Raw genomic sequence first — 14,380 nt, 5'->3', positions numbered from 1 at the left:
GCGGCGCCACCCCGTCACGCACAGAGCAGGGCCCATCAGGGGGGTTGGGGCTCCGTACCCTGTCATGCACAGAGCAGGGCCAATCAGGGGGGTTGGGGCTCCATACCCTGTCATGCACAGAGCAGGGCCAATCAGGGGGTTGGGGCACTGCCCCCTGTCACGCACAGAGCAGGGCCCATCACGGGGTTGGGGCTCTGTACCCTGTCATGCACAGAGCAAGGCCCATCAGGGGGTTGGGGAGCTCCCCCCTGTCATGCACAGAGCAGGGCCGATCAGGGGGTTGAGGAGCTCCCCCCTGTCACTCACAGAGTAGGGCCGATAGGGGAGTTGGGGCACCGCCCCCTGTCACCCACAGAGCAGGGCCGATCAGGAGGTTGGAGCACTGCCACTGTCACACTCAGGGCAGGGCCGATGGGGAGGTTATGGCTCTACCCCATCACACACAGAGCAGGGCCCGTGGAATGGGGTTTGGGGCACCGCCCTCTATCACCCACAGAGCAGGGCCGATCAGGGGCTTGGGGCGCCGCCACTCTCACACTCAGGGCAGGGCCAATGGGGAGGTTATGGCTCTACCTCGTCACACACAGAGCAGGGCCGATCAGGGGGTTGGGGCGCCGCACCCTGTCACACACAGAGCCGCAGGGCGATCATGGGGTTGGGGAGCTCCCCCTATCAGGCACAGAGCAGGGCTGATCAGGGGATTGGGGGGCCTTCCCCTGTCACAAACAGAGCAGAGGGGATAGGGAGGTTGTGGCCCCGCCCCCTGTCACACACGGAGCTGCAGGGCGATCAGGGGGTTTGGGCGCTGCCCTGTCACACTGATCCTGGTGCCGGGAGGCCTCTCAGCTCCGCTGATCCCAGTGCTGAGAGGCATATTACCCTTTTACTATATAGGATAGAGGCCTGGTGCACGGGTGGGGGCCGGCTGGTTTGCCCTGAAGGGTGTCCTGGATCAGGGTGGGGGTCCCCACTGGGGTGCCTGGCCAGTCTGGGTGAGGGGCTGAGGGCTGTTTTCAGGCTGGCAGGTGACTGAAGCTCCCAACTGCTCCTTTTTTTCTTTTCTTTTTTTAATTCTGGGCCAGCTTTAGCTTTGAGGCTTGGCTCCAGCTCTTAGGCCTCCGCTGCTGAAAGCAGGTTTCTGGCTTTTGTTTACCTTCTGTATTTGAAATAATGTTGCGATCCTGCTGGCTAAAGCCCGACGGACTAAAGCAGGTTTCTGGGGTTTTCTTTAGCTTCTATATTTGTAACATAGTTGCTTAGAGTTGCAGCTCAGAGGCCTGCAGCGGCAGGCGGGGAACGTTGAAATCCTCCGTCACTGAAGCAAGCAAGCCTCATGTTCACTTTAAACTGCCTGGCTACCGGCCGCCATCTTGGCTGGCAGTTAATTTGCATATTGCCCTGATTAGCCAATGGGAAGGGTAGCGGTCGTACGCTAATTACCATGTTTCTCTTTTATTAGATAGGATAGACTAGAGGCCCAGTGCATGAATTCATGCACAGGTGGGGTCCAGCTGGACTGGCCCCAAATGGGGCAGATGGGGGCCAGGCCTATTGGGAGGAGGAGATGGCAGGAGGTTAGCCAGCTGGCCCACCCCATCGGGGCCTGATCAGGGCTGGGATGGCTGGGGAGAGGGGCCGTGAGCTGATCGGGGTGGTGGGAGCTGATTGGGGGTGGGTCCAGCTGTGGGGAGAGGCTATGGGTGATGGGCTGGCCGGCCCCACCCCCAAATGGGGTGGTGGGGGCTGATCAGAGGCCAGCAGCCTGGGGGAGGGGCCATGGGTGGTTGGCTGGCCAGCCCTGCCTCTGATCAGAGTGGGGGGGGGGCTGATCTGACTGGGGCTGTGGGCCAATCGGAGTGGTGGGGGCCCTTTGGGGGTGGAGCTGGCAGGGGGGAGAGGCTGCAGGAGGTTGGCCAGCCAGCCCCACCCCCTGATCAGGGCCAGTTCACTGGCCGCAGTGGGCATCATAGCGACCGGTCATTCTGGTTGTTATGGCATTCAGGTCGCTGGCTTTTTATATATATACATTTTCTATTGGCAGTTGCTTAAATTTGTAGATGCAAAACCCACACATACAGGGCCAAGTGTACTTACTAAAAATTCAAAATTAAAGAATGAAAAGTCCAATCTTTACCTGCACATATACATAGTCATAACATAAATTACTTCCTTATGTAAGAAACTCACTTTGACATAGTACAGGTGTATGTATATTATAGTTTTTTTTGCTTGTGTTAGATATCTCTTTTGCTTCTTTTAGTGAGAACTGGTATATTTTGCAAAAATGACATTAAACTAAAACTCTGCAAAAGAGCTATAAAGAATAGATTCATTGATCTAGCTTGGTACTCCAATTAGCAAGCTGCTTATTTTCTGAATTCCAACATAATTCATTCCTCAGATTGCTTTAATCTACAAACAGCAAAGTAATTTACCTATTCCAAAAGAACACGTTACATCCATCTTACTTAAGCCTAATTCTTTTATTTCTTGGAGCATAAAATTATAACATGTTGAGTCATGACAACTGTTCCAAGAAAAGAATCAGTGACAGATATCATTTTTAAGAGTCTGAATTCTTTTGTTCCCTTGTGAATATGACTCTGATAAAAAAGTATCCATGAGTCTGTGCATTCAATAGTCTCTGAAACCCCTATTCCAGCAACAAGCTTACATAAATGAATATATGGGCTAGTTATTACAATTCTGTCATAAACCTTCTTCCCGGCCTACCCTAGTATCACAAATTGAGCCAAGATGTTTTAAACAAAAAAATTACTTTTGATATTGTTCCATAAAAAACAAAGATCTTAATCTAAAAATATCGTGTTGCCCTTGGAGGTGTGGCTTAGTGATTAGGGCATCAACACAGCACTGAAGGGTCAAGGGTTTGATTCCCAGTCAAGGGCGTGAACCTGGGTTGCAGGTTCCATCCCTGGCCCAGTAGGGACACATCTGAGAGGCAACCAATTGATGTGTCTCTCTTACATCAATGTTTCTCTTTCTTTCTCTCTCTCTCTCTCCACCATCCCTCCTTCCCTCCCTTCCTCCCCTCCACTCTCTCTAAATATCAATGGAGAAAATATCCTGGAGTGAGGATTAACAAAAATAAAATAAAATACAATAAGTACACGTACACACACACACACACACACACACACACACACACACACGCAAGGTTTTTGGTTGATCACTTCCCACCCACCCTCCCTCCCTCATCTTCCTCCTGAAGTTCTACAGTCTGTGCTATGCTTCTATGTCTCTAGATCTATTTTGTTCATCAGTTTATTTTGTTCATTAGAGTCCACATATGAGTGAGATCATGTGATACTTCCCAATATCTTCCTAACAGATCCACTTTTAAGATTTTTCGCCAAAACCGGTTTGGCTCAGTGGATAGAGCGTCGGCCTGCGGATTGAAAGGTCCCAGGTTCGATTCTGGTCAAGGGCATGTACCTGGGTTGCGGGCACATCCCCAGTAGGAGATGTGCAGGAGGTGGCTGATCGATGTTTCTCTCTCATGGATGTTTCTAACTCTCTATCTCTCTCCCTTCCTCTCTCTCCCTTCCTCTCTGTAAAAAATCAATAAAATATATTTAAAAAAAAAAAAAGATTTTCATATCTGTGATAGTCTAAGTCAGCGGTTCTCAACCTGTGGGTCGCGACCCCTTTGGCGGTCGAACGACCCTTTCACAGGGGTCGCCTAAGACCATCTTGCATATCAGATATTTAAGTTATGATTCATAACAGTAGCAACATTACAGTTATGAAGTAGCAACGAAAATAATTTTCTTACTGTATTTTATTGATTTTTTTACAGAGAGAAAGGGGGGACAGAGAGTTAGAATCATCGATGAGAGAAACATCGATCAGCTGCCTCCCACACACTCCCCACTGGGGATGTGCCCGCAACCAAGGTACATGCCCTTGACCGGAATCGAACCTGGGACCCTTGAGTCCGCAGGCCGACGCTCTATCCACTGAGCAAAACCGGTTAGGGCAATAATTTTATGGTTGGGTCACAACATGAGGAATTGTATTTAAAGGGCCAGAGGTTGAGAACCACTCGTAAGTGCATCCAAAATGACCCAATTTACTGGAATAAAATTAATCCATTAATTCAATTAATACAATAACTAATTCAATAGTTTTTATTATACTTTGAAATAGCTTCTTCAAATATAACTTACAGAATAATGTATACTTACTGTTATTTGCAAGAGTGAGTCCAATAAATGAACAAAGAGGGCGAATTATCTCAGGCATCATACAATTTTTTAGCCAGTCATTAGCATGTGGAAAAAGTGAACAGCAAAGCCTTTGATTTTCATCTGAAAGAAGACAAAGTTAATCATATTTTAATATATTTGGAAAATATAAATTTTCATTTGTTCTTATCTTTATTTTTATATTCATATATTTGAGATAAATACCATTTTGAGGATTGTTGACACAGACACACAGAGTACCACACACTGACGACCACAACTGATAATTCTGGAAAACATTTTTATCTGACAAATTCAACTCATATTTTGAAAGGGCTGCCCTATTAGATTAAAAAGAAAAGGAAGTAAATTAATAAAAATGTGTTAAGGTCTTAAGTAATAACTAATTAGTAAAAAGAAATTTATATTTGCTTACCTGAACAACTCTGACAGAATTTTAAAACAACCTGTTTCTCTCACAAGCGTTTGTCCAGTCCCTTAAAGGAATAGCCACATATTACAGGAATATGACTTTGTTTAGAAGTAACTTGGCAGAAATGGAAAACATTTAAGTAGTATTTTGATAAATAACTTTTAATTACGGTAGATAAAACCTAATCAAGATTATGGGAAATATATTACTTATGCTTATAGCAGTGGTTCCCAACCATTTTTTGGCCATGCTCCACCTAAGCATCTCTAAAATCCTGATGTCCCCCCCCCCGTTCCCTGTAACATATAATTCTTATTATTCAAAAAGTGAACTTTGCACGTGGAGGAAGCCTAAAAGGCCATTAACTTAGTCTAAACAAGCTTCCAAAGAACATGGCATCTATGAAAGAGAAAAATAAAGAATGAAAGGACAATTGAAGTACTGAGGAAGAAATCACTAAAAAATAATAATATGAAGTGATATGAAAAAATAGCAAATAAAGTTTCAAAACATAGCAGAGACCTGAAATGCATAAATATGTCACAATATATGTTTATATACTGTATATGAGGCCCCTAGAACCATAAGAAATGCAAAAAATTCACTGTTAATAACTAATTCTTGAATGGCCCCCTTAAAAATCAAATTACCCCCCTGTGCAGCATGTGCCCCATGTTGGGAAGCACTGCTTAGAGAATTACAGCACTCAAATTTCTTCTATAAATTACAAAACATGTATTTTGCATGGTTATGTGATACAAAATAAGATGCTCCAAAATATTAAAAAATTCAAAGTACAAAAAATAAAATCTAGAAGCATTTTAAATGATTATAAAATTTCTAACAATTTGAAGATGTAAATAAAGCAATGTTAAAAAATAACCTTGGCCTGAGCAGTAGGTATACAGGATCATGCTATACTATATTTGCAACTTTTCTGCAAATCTAAAATTATTCCAAAATAAAAACTGAAAAACAAAACAAAAACTTTAGCCAAGAGCTACATGAAATTTAAGGTCATTGCTGACTAAAAGCAAACACTAACTAAATGGCTACTTTAGTGATATACCAACCAAACTAATTCATTAAATGCCTCTCTTTTGCTTTCAAAGCTGTTTTTTTAATGTTAATTAAATATACAAATCACTTTACTATTTGTTAAAATTAATAAATATCGAACAATTAAATGCATGCTATTAATTCTCTTTTCTTAAAGCTAGCAGTTCTCATAAGTTACTAAGAACAAAAGACATTGTTGTAAGGACTAGAATAAAAGGATTAATAATAATTATCCCAACTTATTGTTTTTAAAAACTGTTTCTACAACACAAAAGAATGTACTTACTATTATTTGAAACTAGAACCAAAATAACATAGACAGACATTCTTTTCAAATTTGTGTTTGAATCATTATTAGATAAGAACCAAATTAAGTCTTCAAACAATTCTGAAGTGCACAAAGTCTGCTGACAATAAACTGAAATATAAAAATACAATTTTAATTTCTCTGCACAGTACAAATCAAATATCATTTCATTGACATTTACTGATCATATAACAAAATCTCTGACAAACTGATATATGCTTATTAAATTAGAAGACCAAAGAAGCAATATCTTAATCAAAAGCACTTAATCTAGGCTCTAAAAAAATGTGCCACAACCCCCTAGAATTTCCAATAAAAACCTAACTGAATAAAAACTTAAAATATGACACACACAGCCCCATATAGTTTGGCTCAGTGGATAGAGCCTGCAGACTGAAGGGTCCCGTGTTCGGTTCTAGTCAAGAGCACATACCTTGGTTGCAGGCTTGATCCCTAGTAGGCAACCAATTGATGTGTCTCTCTCACATCGATGTTTCTCTCTCTGTCTCTCCCTCTCATCCACTCTCTCTAAAAATCAATGGGAAAAATATCCTTGGGTGAGAATTAACAACAACAAAAAATATGACACACACAAAATTTAAGAGAATGAGTAAGTAACAAAAACATAGCAAGGGAAAAATTTAAGAAAATTCAGAAACCTGCTTTAGAAAGCAGAGGAAGAAACGATACTTGTGCTATTTTTTAAGATTATTTTAGAAATAAAAATATCTTTCCAAAAAATGATACCTACATGAAGGTAGGAATTTTGTAATAATCATATAATAAACAGATTAAAAAAATAATTTTAATACATGGATGGATATATAATCAATATTTTATCCAGTGTCTAAAACCAGCTATTAGACTCTTTCTAAAGGCAAGGACAATGTCTTATCTATCCCCAATGCCTGGCACACAGCTTAATTCTTAGCAAGTAATGAATATTTAATGGATAAAAATATCTATATATATATAAAAGGCTAATATGCAAAGTGTCCTCTAGAGAGTTTGACTGGGAGACCAGTAGTTCAATCGCTCGCTATGATGTGCGCTGACCACCAGGGGGTGGCACGGAACAAAACAAGGCCCCAGCTGGCAGCCGGGAAAGGAAAGCCCTGTCTGGCAGTCAGAAGGCCCTGATTGGCCCTGATCCTGGCCAGGCCTAGGGACCTACTCATGCACAAATTTCATGCACTGGGCCTTCAGTACGAATATAGAGTTGTTTAACAAATCAGTGGTTTATATTCAAACTCGTTTCAGAAAAATTGTATGAATTTGTATACCTAGAGCATATTTATCCATATACAAGGTAGTTGTAGGTTATCTTCATCTTTTGATTCAATGAACAAAATAAAAAAATCAGTTATAGACCCACTGCATATAAAAATTCATTAAGTGATTGATGATGGTACTATCTCAAATCAATATGAAAAAAATCTACTTTTTAATAAGAAGTATTAGGATAGCTGGGTTGCCATTTAAAAAAAAGGTAAAATTGGAGCTATTCATCACACCATAACTCAGAAAATATTTAAAAGAATAAAAAATGTAGAAGTGAAATAACCATACAAGTACCAACAGAAAATGTGGGTAGATTCCCTATAAGCTGGGACTATGGAAAACTTTTCTATGGCTCAAAATACAAAACAAAATGGGAAAGAAGGATGAATTTTATTTTCATTAAAAAAAACAAATAAAAAAATAAAACTTATACATGGTAGTAAAAAATAAAGTGAAAATAAATGTTTCCAACTAATGCCAAGGAGAATTCTGAAAGATTTTGAATGGACAAAATTATTACTGAATGTCCTATCTAGTGCACCCTTCTATATTATCTGTATCTTTCACTGTCTTTGAGCTCTTTCCCAATTCTGTAAATTATTTTTTTAATCTGATAGTAATGCAAATTACTCTTATCAACAGAAATGCAAAACATTTGGACATCAGAATGCAATTAATTATTGCCCTGCAGATATTGACCAATTATGTACCTATTTATAAGTCTATTTCAGCATTCTTAAATGCCTATATTGGTTTTTGCCATTGCCTTTAACACACTTGTGACATTTTACTGATTCCTTCATTAGTTAATAAATTAAATATAATCTTTGGCATACATTAATTAATTAATATTTTTAAATATATTTTTATTGATTTCAGAGAGGAAGGGAGAGGGGAAGAGAGAAAGAAACATCAATGATGAAAGAGAATCATTGGCTGCCTCCTGCACGCCCCCCACTGGGGATCAAGCCTGCAACTCAGGTATGTGCCCTTGACCAGAATCAAACCCAGGACCCTTGAGTTCACAGGCCAACCACTGAGGCTCTATCCACTGAACCAAACTGGCTAGGGCTGGCATACATTAATTTAAATAAATCAATAAAATACCTGGATAAAACTATCCAGACACATACAAAGGACATTTAATTCTATAATTATTTTTAGTAGTTTATTAACGTATAACACAATGCTTGAAGGATAATGAAAAAAAGTTCTTATACTTTACCATTTTTTTCTGCAACTGTTCCTAGTGCATACAAGGCTGCTTCTTTTACCATGCTATGTTCACTTGACTTTGCAAGATTTTTTACAAACATCAAACCACCAATTTCCCGAAAATATACACCTGCATCACCTGTAGGATGTGCAGACAAAACAAAACAGAAATCTTATTTATTATGATTATTCTTTTAAGAATAAAATAAATCATATGAACATTGTAACAAAACATGTAGAGCAACTGAGTGGAAGAAAAAGAGCTATGCATATTTCATATGTCACAATACTAAAGGACTAGAATCATAGATAAAATTCACTATCATGTCTTACTGTTTTGTTGACAGATTGAATGAATAGTGACCAAAGCTTCCTTTTGTGATAAAGGGTTGTCCATTTGATACTTCAGACACTCCAATAATAAGTTCAGGTCAGTCTTCATTTCTAAAAAACAAAAATTTCATTATTTTAAACCAAATATTTCTTTTTCAAAAGTAACCATTTAAATTTCACTTTCTAAATATATATCATGATAATGTTTGCTTTTTAAAAATAAGTATGTGTTACTTTTATAGTCTAACAAATAATGAAGACATATAAAACCACTCTGTTCCTTAAATAAAAGTACTAAAATTATTTGCTCTTCCCCTTTCATGAAATATAGGAATAGAAAATCCAAATATTATTCTCTTTAAAGCTACACTGGTTTAAATATCTGCCATTTAGACATAAACTAAATAAAAATGAAAATATGACATTAGAATTTGTGGGATGCTACTGAAGCCTGTCTTACAAAAAAAGGTCTCAAAGTAATGATCTTGCTTCTACCTTAAGAAACTAGAAGAGTAAATTAAACCCTAAGCAAATAGAAGGAAAGAAATTATAAAGATTAAAGCTGAAATTAATGAGATAGAAAAGAGAAAAACAATAGAGCTGATTCTTTGATTAGTTTAATAAAACTGAAAAACCTCTACACAAACTGATCAGGAATGAAGGAGAAAAGACACAAATTACCAATATCAGAATGGGAGAGATGGCATCACCATGGATTCTACAGATAATAATGGTTATGTACAACTTCATACCTATATGACTTAGGTGAAATAGACAAAATGCTTGAAAAACACAAATTACTAAAACTCACCCAAGAAGAAACAGATAACCTAAATAATCATATCTCTGAAGGAAATTAAAACCAATGTTAAAAACCTTTCTGTAAAAAAAACCACCACCACCCTCCAGCCCTAGCTGTTTTGGTTCAGTGGATACAGCATCAGCCTGTTGACTGTAGGGTTCCAGGTTCGATTCTGGTCAAGGGCACATGCCCAGGTTGCAGGCTTGATCCCCAGTGTTGGGTGTTCAGGAGGCAGCCGATCAATGATTCTCTCTCATCATTGATGTTTCTATCTTTCTCTCCCTCTCCCATTCTCTCTGAGATCAATAAAAAAAATATTTTATTTATTTATTTTTTTAAATATATTTTATTGATTTTTTACAGAGAGGAAGGGAGAGAGAGATAGAGAGCTAGAAACATCGATGAGAGAGAAACATCGATTAGCTGCCTCTTGCACATCTCCTACTGGGGATGTGCCCGCAACCCAGGTACATGCCCTTGACCGGAATCGAACCCGGGACCTTTCAGTCCGCAGGCTGACGCTCTATCCACTGAGCCAAACCGGTTTCGGCAATAAAAAAATATTTTAAAAAAAACCAAAAACACCCTACAGGTTCAATTCAGATGACTTCATTTGTAAATTCTTCCAAATATTTAAGGAAGAAATAATATTGATTCTACACAAACTATGGACATTTGACACTGGTGCTTTCAAACAATCTTTCTCACAAAGCATTCTTCCAATGTCATCTGGCTATCATCTAAAAGACCTAACATTTCTCGCCGAAACTGGTTTGGCTCAGTGGATAGAGCGTCGGCCTGCGGACTGAGAGGTCCCAGGTTCGATTCCGGTCAAGGGCATGTACCTGGGTTGCGGGCACATCCCCAGTGGGGGATGTGCAGGAGGCAGCTGATTGATGTTTCTCTCTCATCGATGTTTCTGACTTTGTCTCTTTCCCTTCCTCTCTGTAGAAAATCAATAAAATATATTTTTAAAAAAATAAAAGACCTAACATTTCTCAATACCTTAACTATATCAAAGCTATGCTAGCTTATAGGACTAAAGAGGATTCCTGACCACAAAATGAAGAGGGCTGAGTGCAAAGACCAAACTGGTATGGGGCACCATGTGCAAAAAACAGGCCATGCACAAAAGGGCCAAGTACAATAAAAGAATAACTATCCATGCCTAAATAAGAATTTAATCACTCCATGCCACAGCTTATAAATACAGAAGGCTCCTTCCCAGGTGGAGGGAAAGTGCCATTAGAGCATGAGCTCACCCTTTCCATTCCCTGATCAAAGAATAAAGTTTCTCCTCTGCTTTACCAAACTAGATCTTGCTCTATTGGTGCAAACGGCACTGGGCAGAAGGACTCCGATTTGGGTCCCAGGACCTGAAGGGTTGATAACACTAAGGCTGATTTCCAAAATACCACATTACATTCCTCACTCTCCACCTTTCTGAAATGTTTTTCTCAGTCTTCGGCTAAATCCTTATGTGATGGTGTGCATTAAGAGGAACACTATTCCCCATTCTTTTCTCTTTTAATATTTTCTCTCTGGTAATTTCCTCCATGCCCATGGATTTAATTTGTATTATACTGAGGATCAGTCTGAAATCTTCCAGGCATACTTTGATGCTAGTTCTCTGAGGTTCCCAACTCGTCTTGTATTTACCTCCATTAAATCAACTTTCATAATTAAAAGTGTTCTAATTATCAGTGTATCTTTTCCTATTAGAATGTCGGTTTCCTGAGTAAGTGTGACAGGCACAGAGTAGGTGCTTGATAAATATTTATGTAAATTGCTGAATTATTCTTTCATTTTCTGGATCCTATCAGATAATCTGCAGTATTACCCACAAATATATAAAACTAGTTCCAGACATATGATCCATAAATTTCTCACCTTGTGTTTTCTTTGTGTCCTCACTTTCCATGCTTGTCTGTTTTTTTTCCCCTCCTTATATTTCACCTATAAGATAAAGGTATTTTTCTCCATTTAAATCAATGTTTAAAATATACAGATTAGCCCTAACCGGTTTGGCTCAGTGGATAGAGCATCCGCCTGCGGACTCAAGGGTCCCAGGTTCGATTCTGGTCAAGGGCATGTACCTTGGTTGCAGGCACATACCCAGTAGGGAGTGTACAGGAGGCAGCTGATCGATGTTTCTCTCTCATCGATGTTTCTAACTCTCTATCCCTCTCCCTTCCTCTCTGTAAAAAATCAATAAAATATATTTAAAATATATATATATATATATATATATACAGATTAGCCCTGAGGCTCAGCTGGTTGAGCATCATGCCCTGCACAGAGAGGTTGCAGGCTTGATCCTGGTCAGGGCACATGCCCAGGTTGCAGGCTTGATCTCTGGTTGGGGCCATGCAGGAGGCAGCCGATTGATGTTTCTCTCTCTCCCCGTCTCTTCCTTCCTGTTTCTAAAATTAATAAAAACATATTTAAACAAAAGAACTATACAGCCCTAGCTGGCTTGGCTCAGTGGATAGAGAGTTGGCCTGTGGACTGAAGGGTCATGGGTTTGATTCTGGTCAAGAGCATATGCCTGGTATGCAGGCTCAATCCCCAGTGGGGGTGGCGGGGGCAGTGTAGGAGGCAGCCGATCAATGATTCTCTCTCATCATTGATGTTTCTCTGTCTCCCTCTCTCTTCCTCTCTGAAATCAATAAAAATATATTTATAAAAGAAATGTACAGATGATGTATTATAGAATTGTACACTTGAAACCAATATAATTTTATTAACCAATATCACCCCAATACGTTTAACTAAAAATTCTTTTTAAAAAATACAACAAAAATATTTCCTTCACATAAAGAAATAAATGGATGGATGAACATTTGAGAATTCCAGGATTATAAATGCAAAGGGACAATGAAGGAATAGTTTTCCTGAAGTCAGAAGAGCAGAGATTGGGTCTACAAATTAGATGTGTGATACAAAGTGTGCTTTAGTTCTCTGAGACTCAGTTCCCTCTTCTGTAAAATGGGAACTTCCTACTTCATAGAGTTGTTACAAGAATTATATGTGAAAATATTAAAAAATGCAGCTGGCATTCTTAAGTACCACAGGCATTCAACACATTCTATTAAACAAACACATAAGCCCTAGCCAGTTTGGCTCAGTGGATAGAGCATTGGCCTGCAGACTGAAGGGTCCCGGGTTCAATTCCCGTCAAGGGCAAATGCCCAGGTTGCTGGCTCAGGGGCATACATGGCACTTGATCCCCAGGAGAGGGTGTGCAGCAGGCAGCCAATGATACACTATCGTTGATGTTTCTACCTCTCTCCCTTCCTCTCTGAATCAATAAAAATATATTTAATAAATAAACACAAATAGCTGGTTAACTAAACCTAACTAGTCCTCTTCTAGTCCTTCTTATTGTCTTTCCTATAAATTTTCATCCCATCCTTTCAGATTGGGCATCCCTTCATGAATCAGAAGTTTAACACATACACACAGTCATTAGCATTGCATTTCTCTTCATAAGCTAAGCTTAATAGTAAAAATTTTTCTAACAACCCATGGTTTGTTCAAGATAGTATTCCACTATTAACTTAAATCTTTGTTTATATGTTATTTGTTAGAATAATTTTTAAAATAACCAGCAGCCCTGATATGACTGACCTCTTATATGCTTCATTTTTAAATGCTAAGCTAATTTTTTAGAAAAAATATTATCAGTCCAATTAACTTCTTAGACCAATAAATCAGAACTCACCGAGCTCTAAAATACTTATGTACTTCATCTTACGTGGTTCACAGGAGATACCGAATTATTTTCTATTTTTCATTCTCACTCTCAAAATGAAAATAAAATTCCCAAAACAATTTTAAATAAATCTGAGAATCTTTTACAAAGTAATATACAAACGTATACTAGTTTTGCCATTTTTTTAACCTAAATATTCCATTTAAATGTTCCATTTAGGCACATTACAGTACATCCACAGGATACTGTTTACTCAAGATGTTTAAAAGTAAGGAAAAATACTTGTTACAAAACAGCAACATAATAACACTGGTCTCTAGCTGGTGGTTCTGTGGTGTTTATTCCAGTTTTCTATTTTTCACAATTTTTATACTACAAGTTTCTAACGTCCCGTATAAGTCCTAGTGGAGGCCCAGCACTGTTCTAGAAACCTTGTAACTGTATTTTCGGTCAGTGGATTGGAGCAGCCTTCGCCTAAATGCTCCGCATCTCACCCGTTTGCACAAGTCAAGGGACGTGATCTTCCCGAGGATGGAAGGCTAAGCCCACCGTTTCCTGAATTTCTGCTCCTGAACAAGTCCGGCTCCCCGCAGAGCTGGCAGAACGCCTCTCGAATGGGCCCAACCAATGGACACAGACATCAGGGGGGTGAGGGCATGAATGTGTGTGTGTGTGGGGGGGGGGCCCAAGGGGGGATAAAGACACATAGGTAATACCTTAATCAACAAAGAAAAAGCACAGGCGGCGCCTCAGGCTCTCCAACTCCTGCGAGGGGCCAGGCAGGCGCTGGTTCAAGGCCCACCACCAGCGATTCCCCAGCCGCGGGTGGCCCGGTTCCGGTGCAGGGGCAGCAGGTGCGCCGAGCGCAGGGTCCGCCCACTGCCCGGAACGACCTCCCCATGGTTCCCACCCTCCCCACGTCAGAACCACCTGGGGAGGCGCCGTGGCTTCTGAAGTAGGACACTGCCAAGCTCTAGGCACCTGACTAAATGGTGGGAGCCAATGCTTTGTCCCACCAGCTGCTGTG

General features: G+C 39.9%; 1 protein-coding gene across 4 annotated transcripts in view; it reads right to left on the bottom strand.

Moving 5' to 3' along the window:
• TERB1 (telomere repeat binding bouquet formation protein 1) overlaps positions 1-11,838 on the bottom strand; it is a 31,126-nt gene extending 19,288 nt beyond the window's left edge. For 2 of the 4 annotated variants that reach the window (XM_059667843.1, XM_059667844.1), the window contains exons 1-7: positions 11,529-11,833; positions 8,837-8,947; positions 8,514-8,642; positions 5,987-6,118; positions 4,645-4,705; positions 4,434-4,549; positions 4,209-4,331 (exon numbers count right to left, since the gene is read on the bottom strand). In XM_059667843.1, the coding sequence (XP_059523826.1) occupies positions 4,209-4,331; positions 4,434-4,549; positions 4,645-4,705; positions 5,987-6,118; positions 8,514-8,642; positions 8,837-8,947; positions 11,529-11,559 (703 nt within the window). In that variant the 5' untranslated portion in view covers positions 11,560-11,833. Of the gene's footprint in view, positions 1-4,208; positions 4,332-4,433; positions 4,550-4,644; positions 4,706-5,986; positions 6,119-8,513; positions 8,643-8,836; positions 8,948-11,528 lie in introns of all 4 variants that reach the window. The other 2 variants (XM_059667845.1, XM_059667842.1) reach the window with 2 other exon arrangements.
• Between the last annotated feature and the right edge of the window lie 2,542 nt (positions 11,839-14,380).

The sequence above is a fragment of the Myotis daubentonii genome, chromosome 15, assembly GCF_963259705.1.
Source record: "Myotis daubentonii chromosome 15, mMyoDau2.1, whole genome shotgun sequence".
Lineage (NCBI taxonomy): Eukaryota > Metazoa > Chordata > Mammalia > Chiroptera > Vespertilionidae > Myotis > Myotis daubentonii.
Note: the sequence above shows the minus strand (reverse complement) of the source record. Positions and strands in the feature narration are given on the sequence as shown.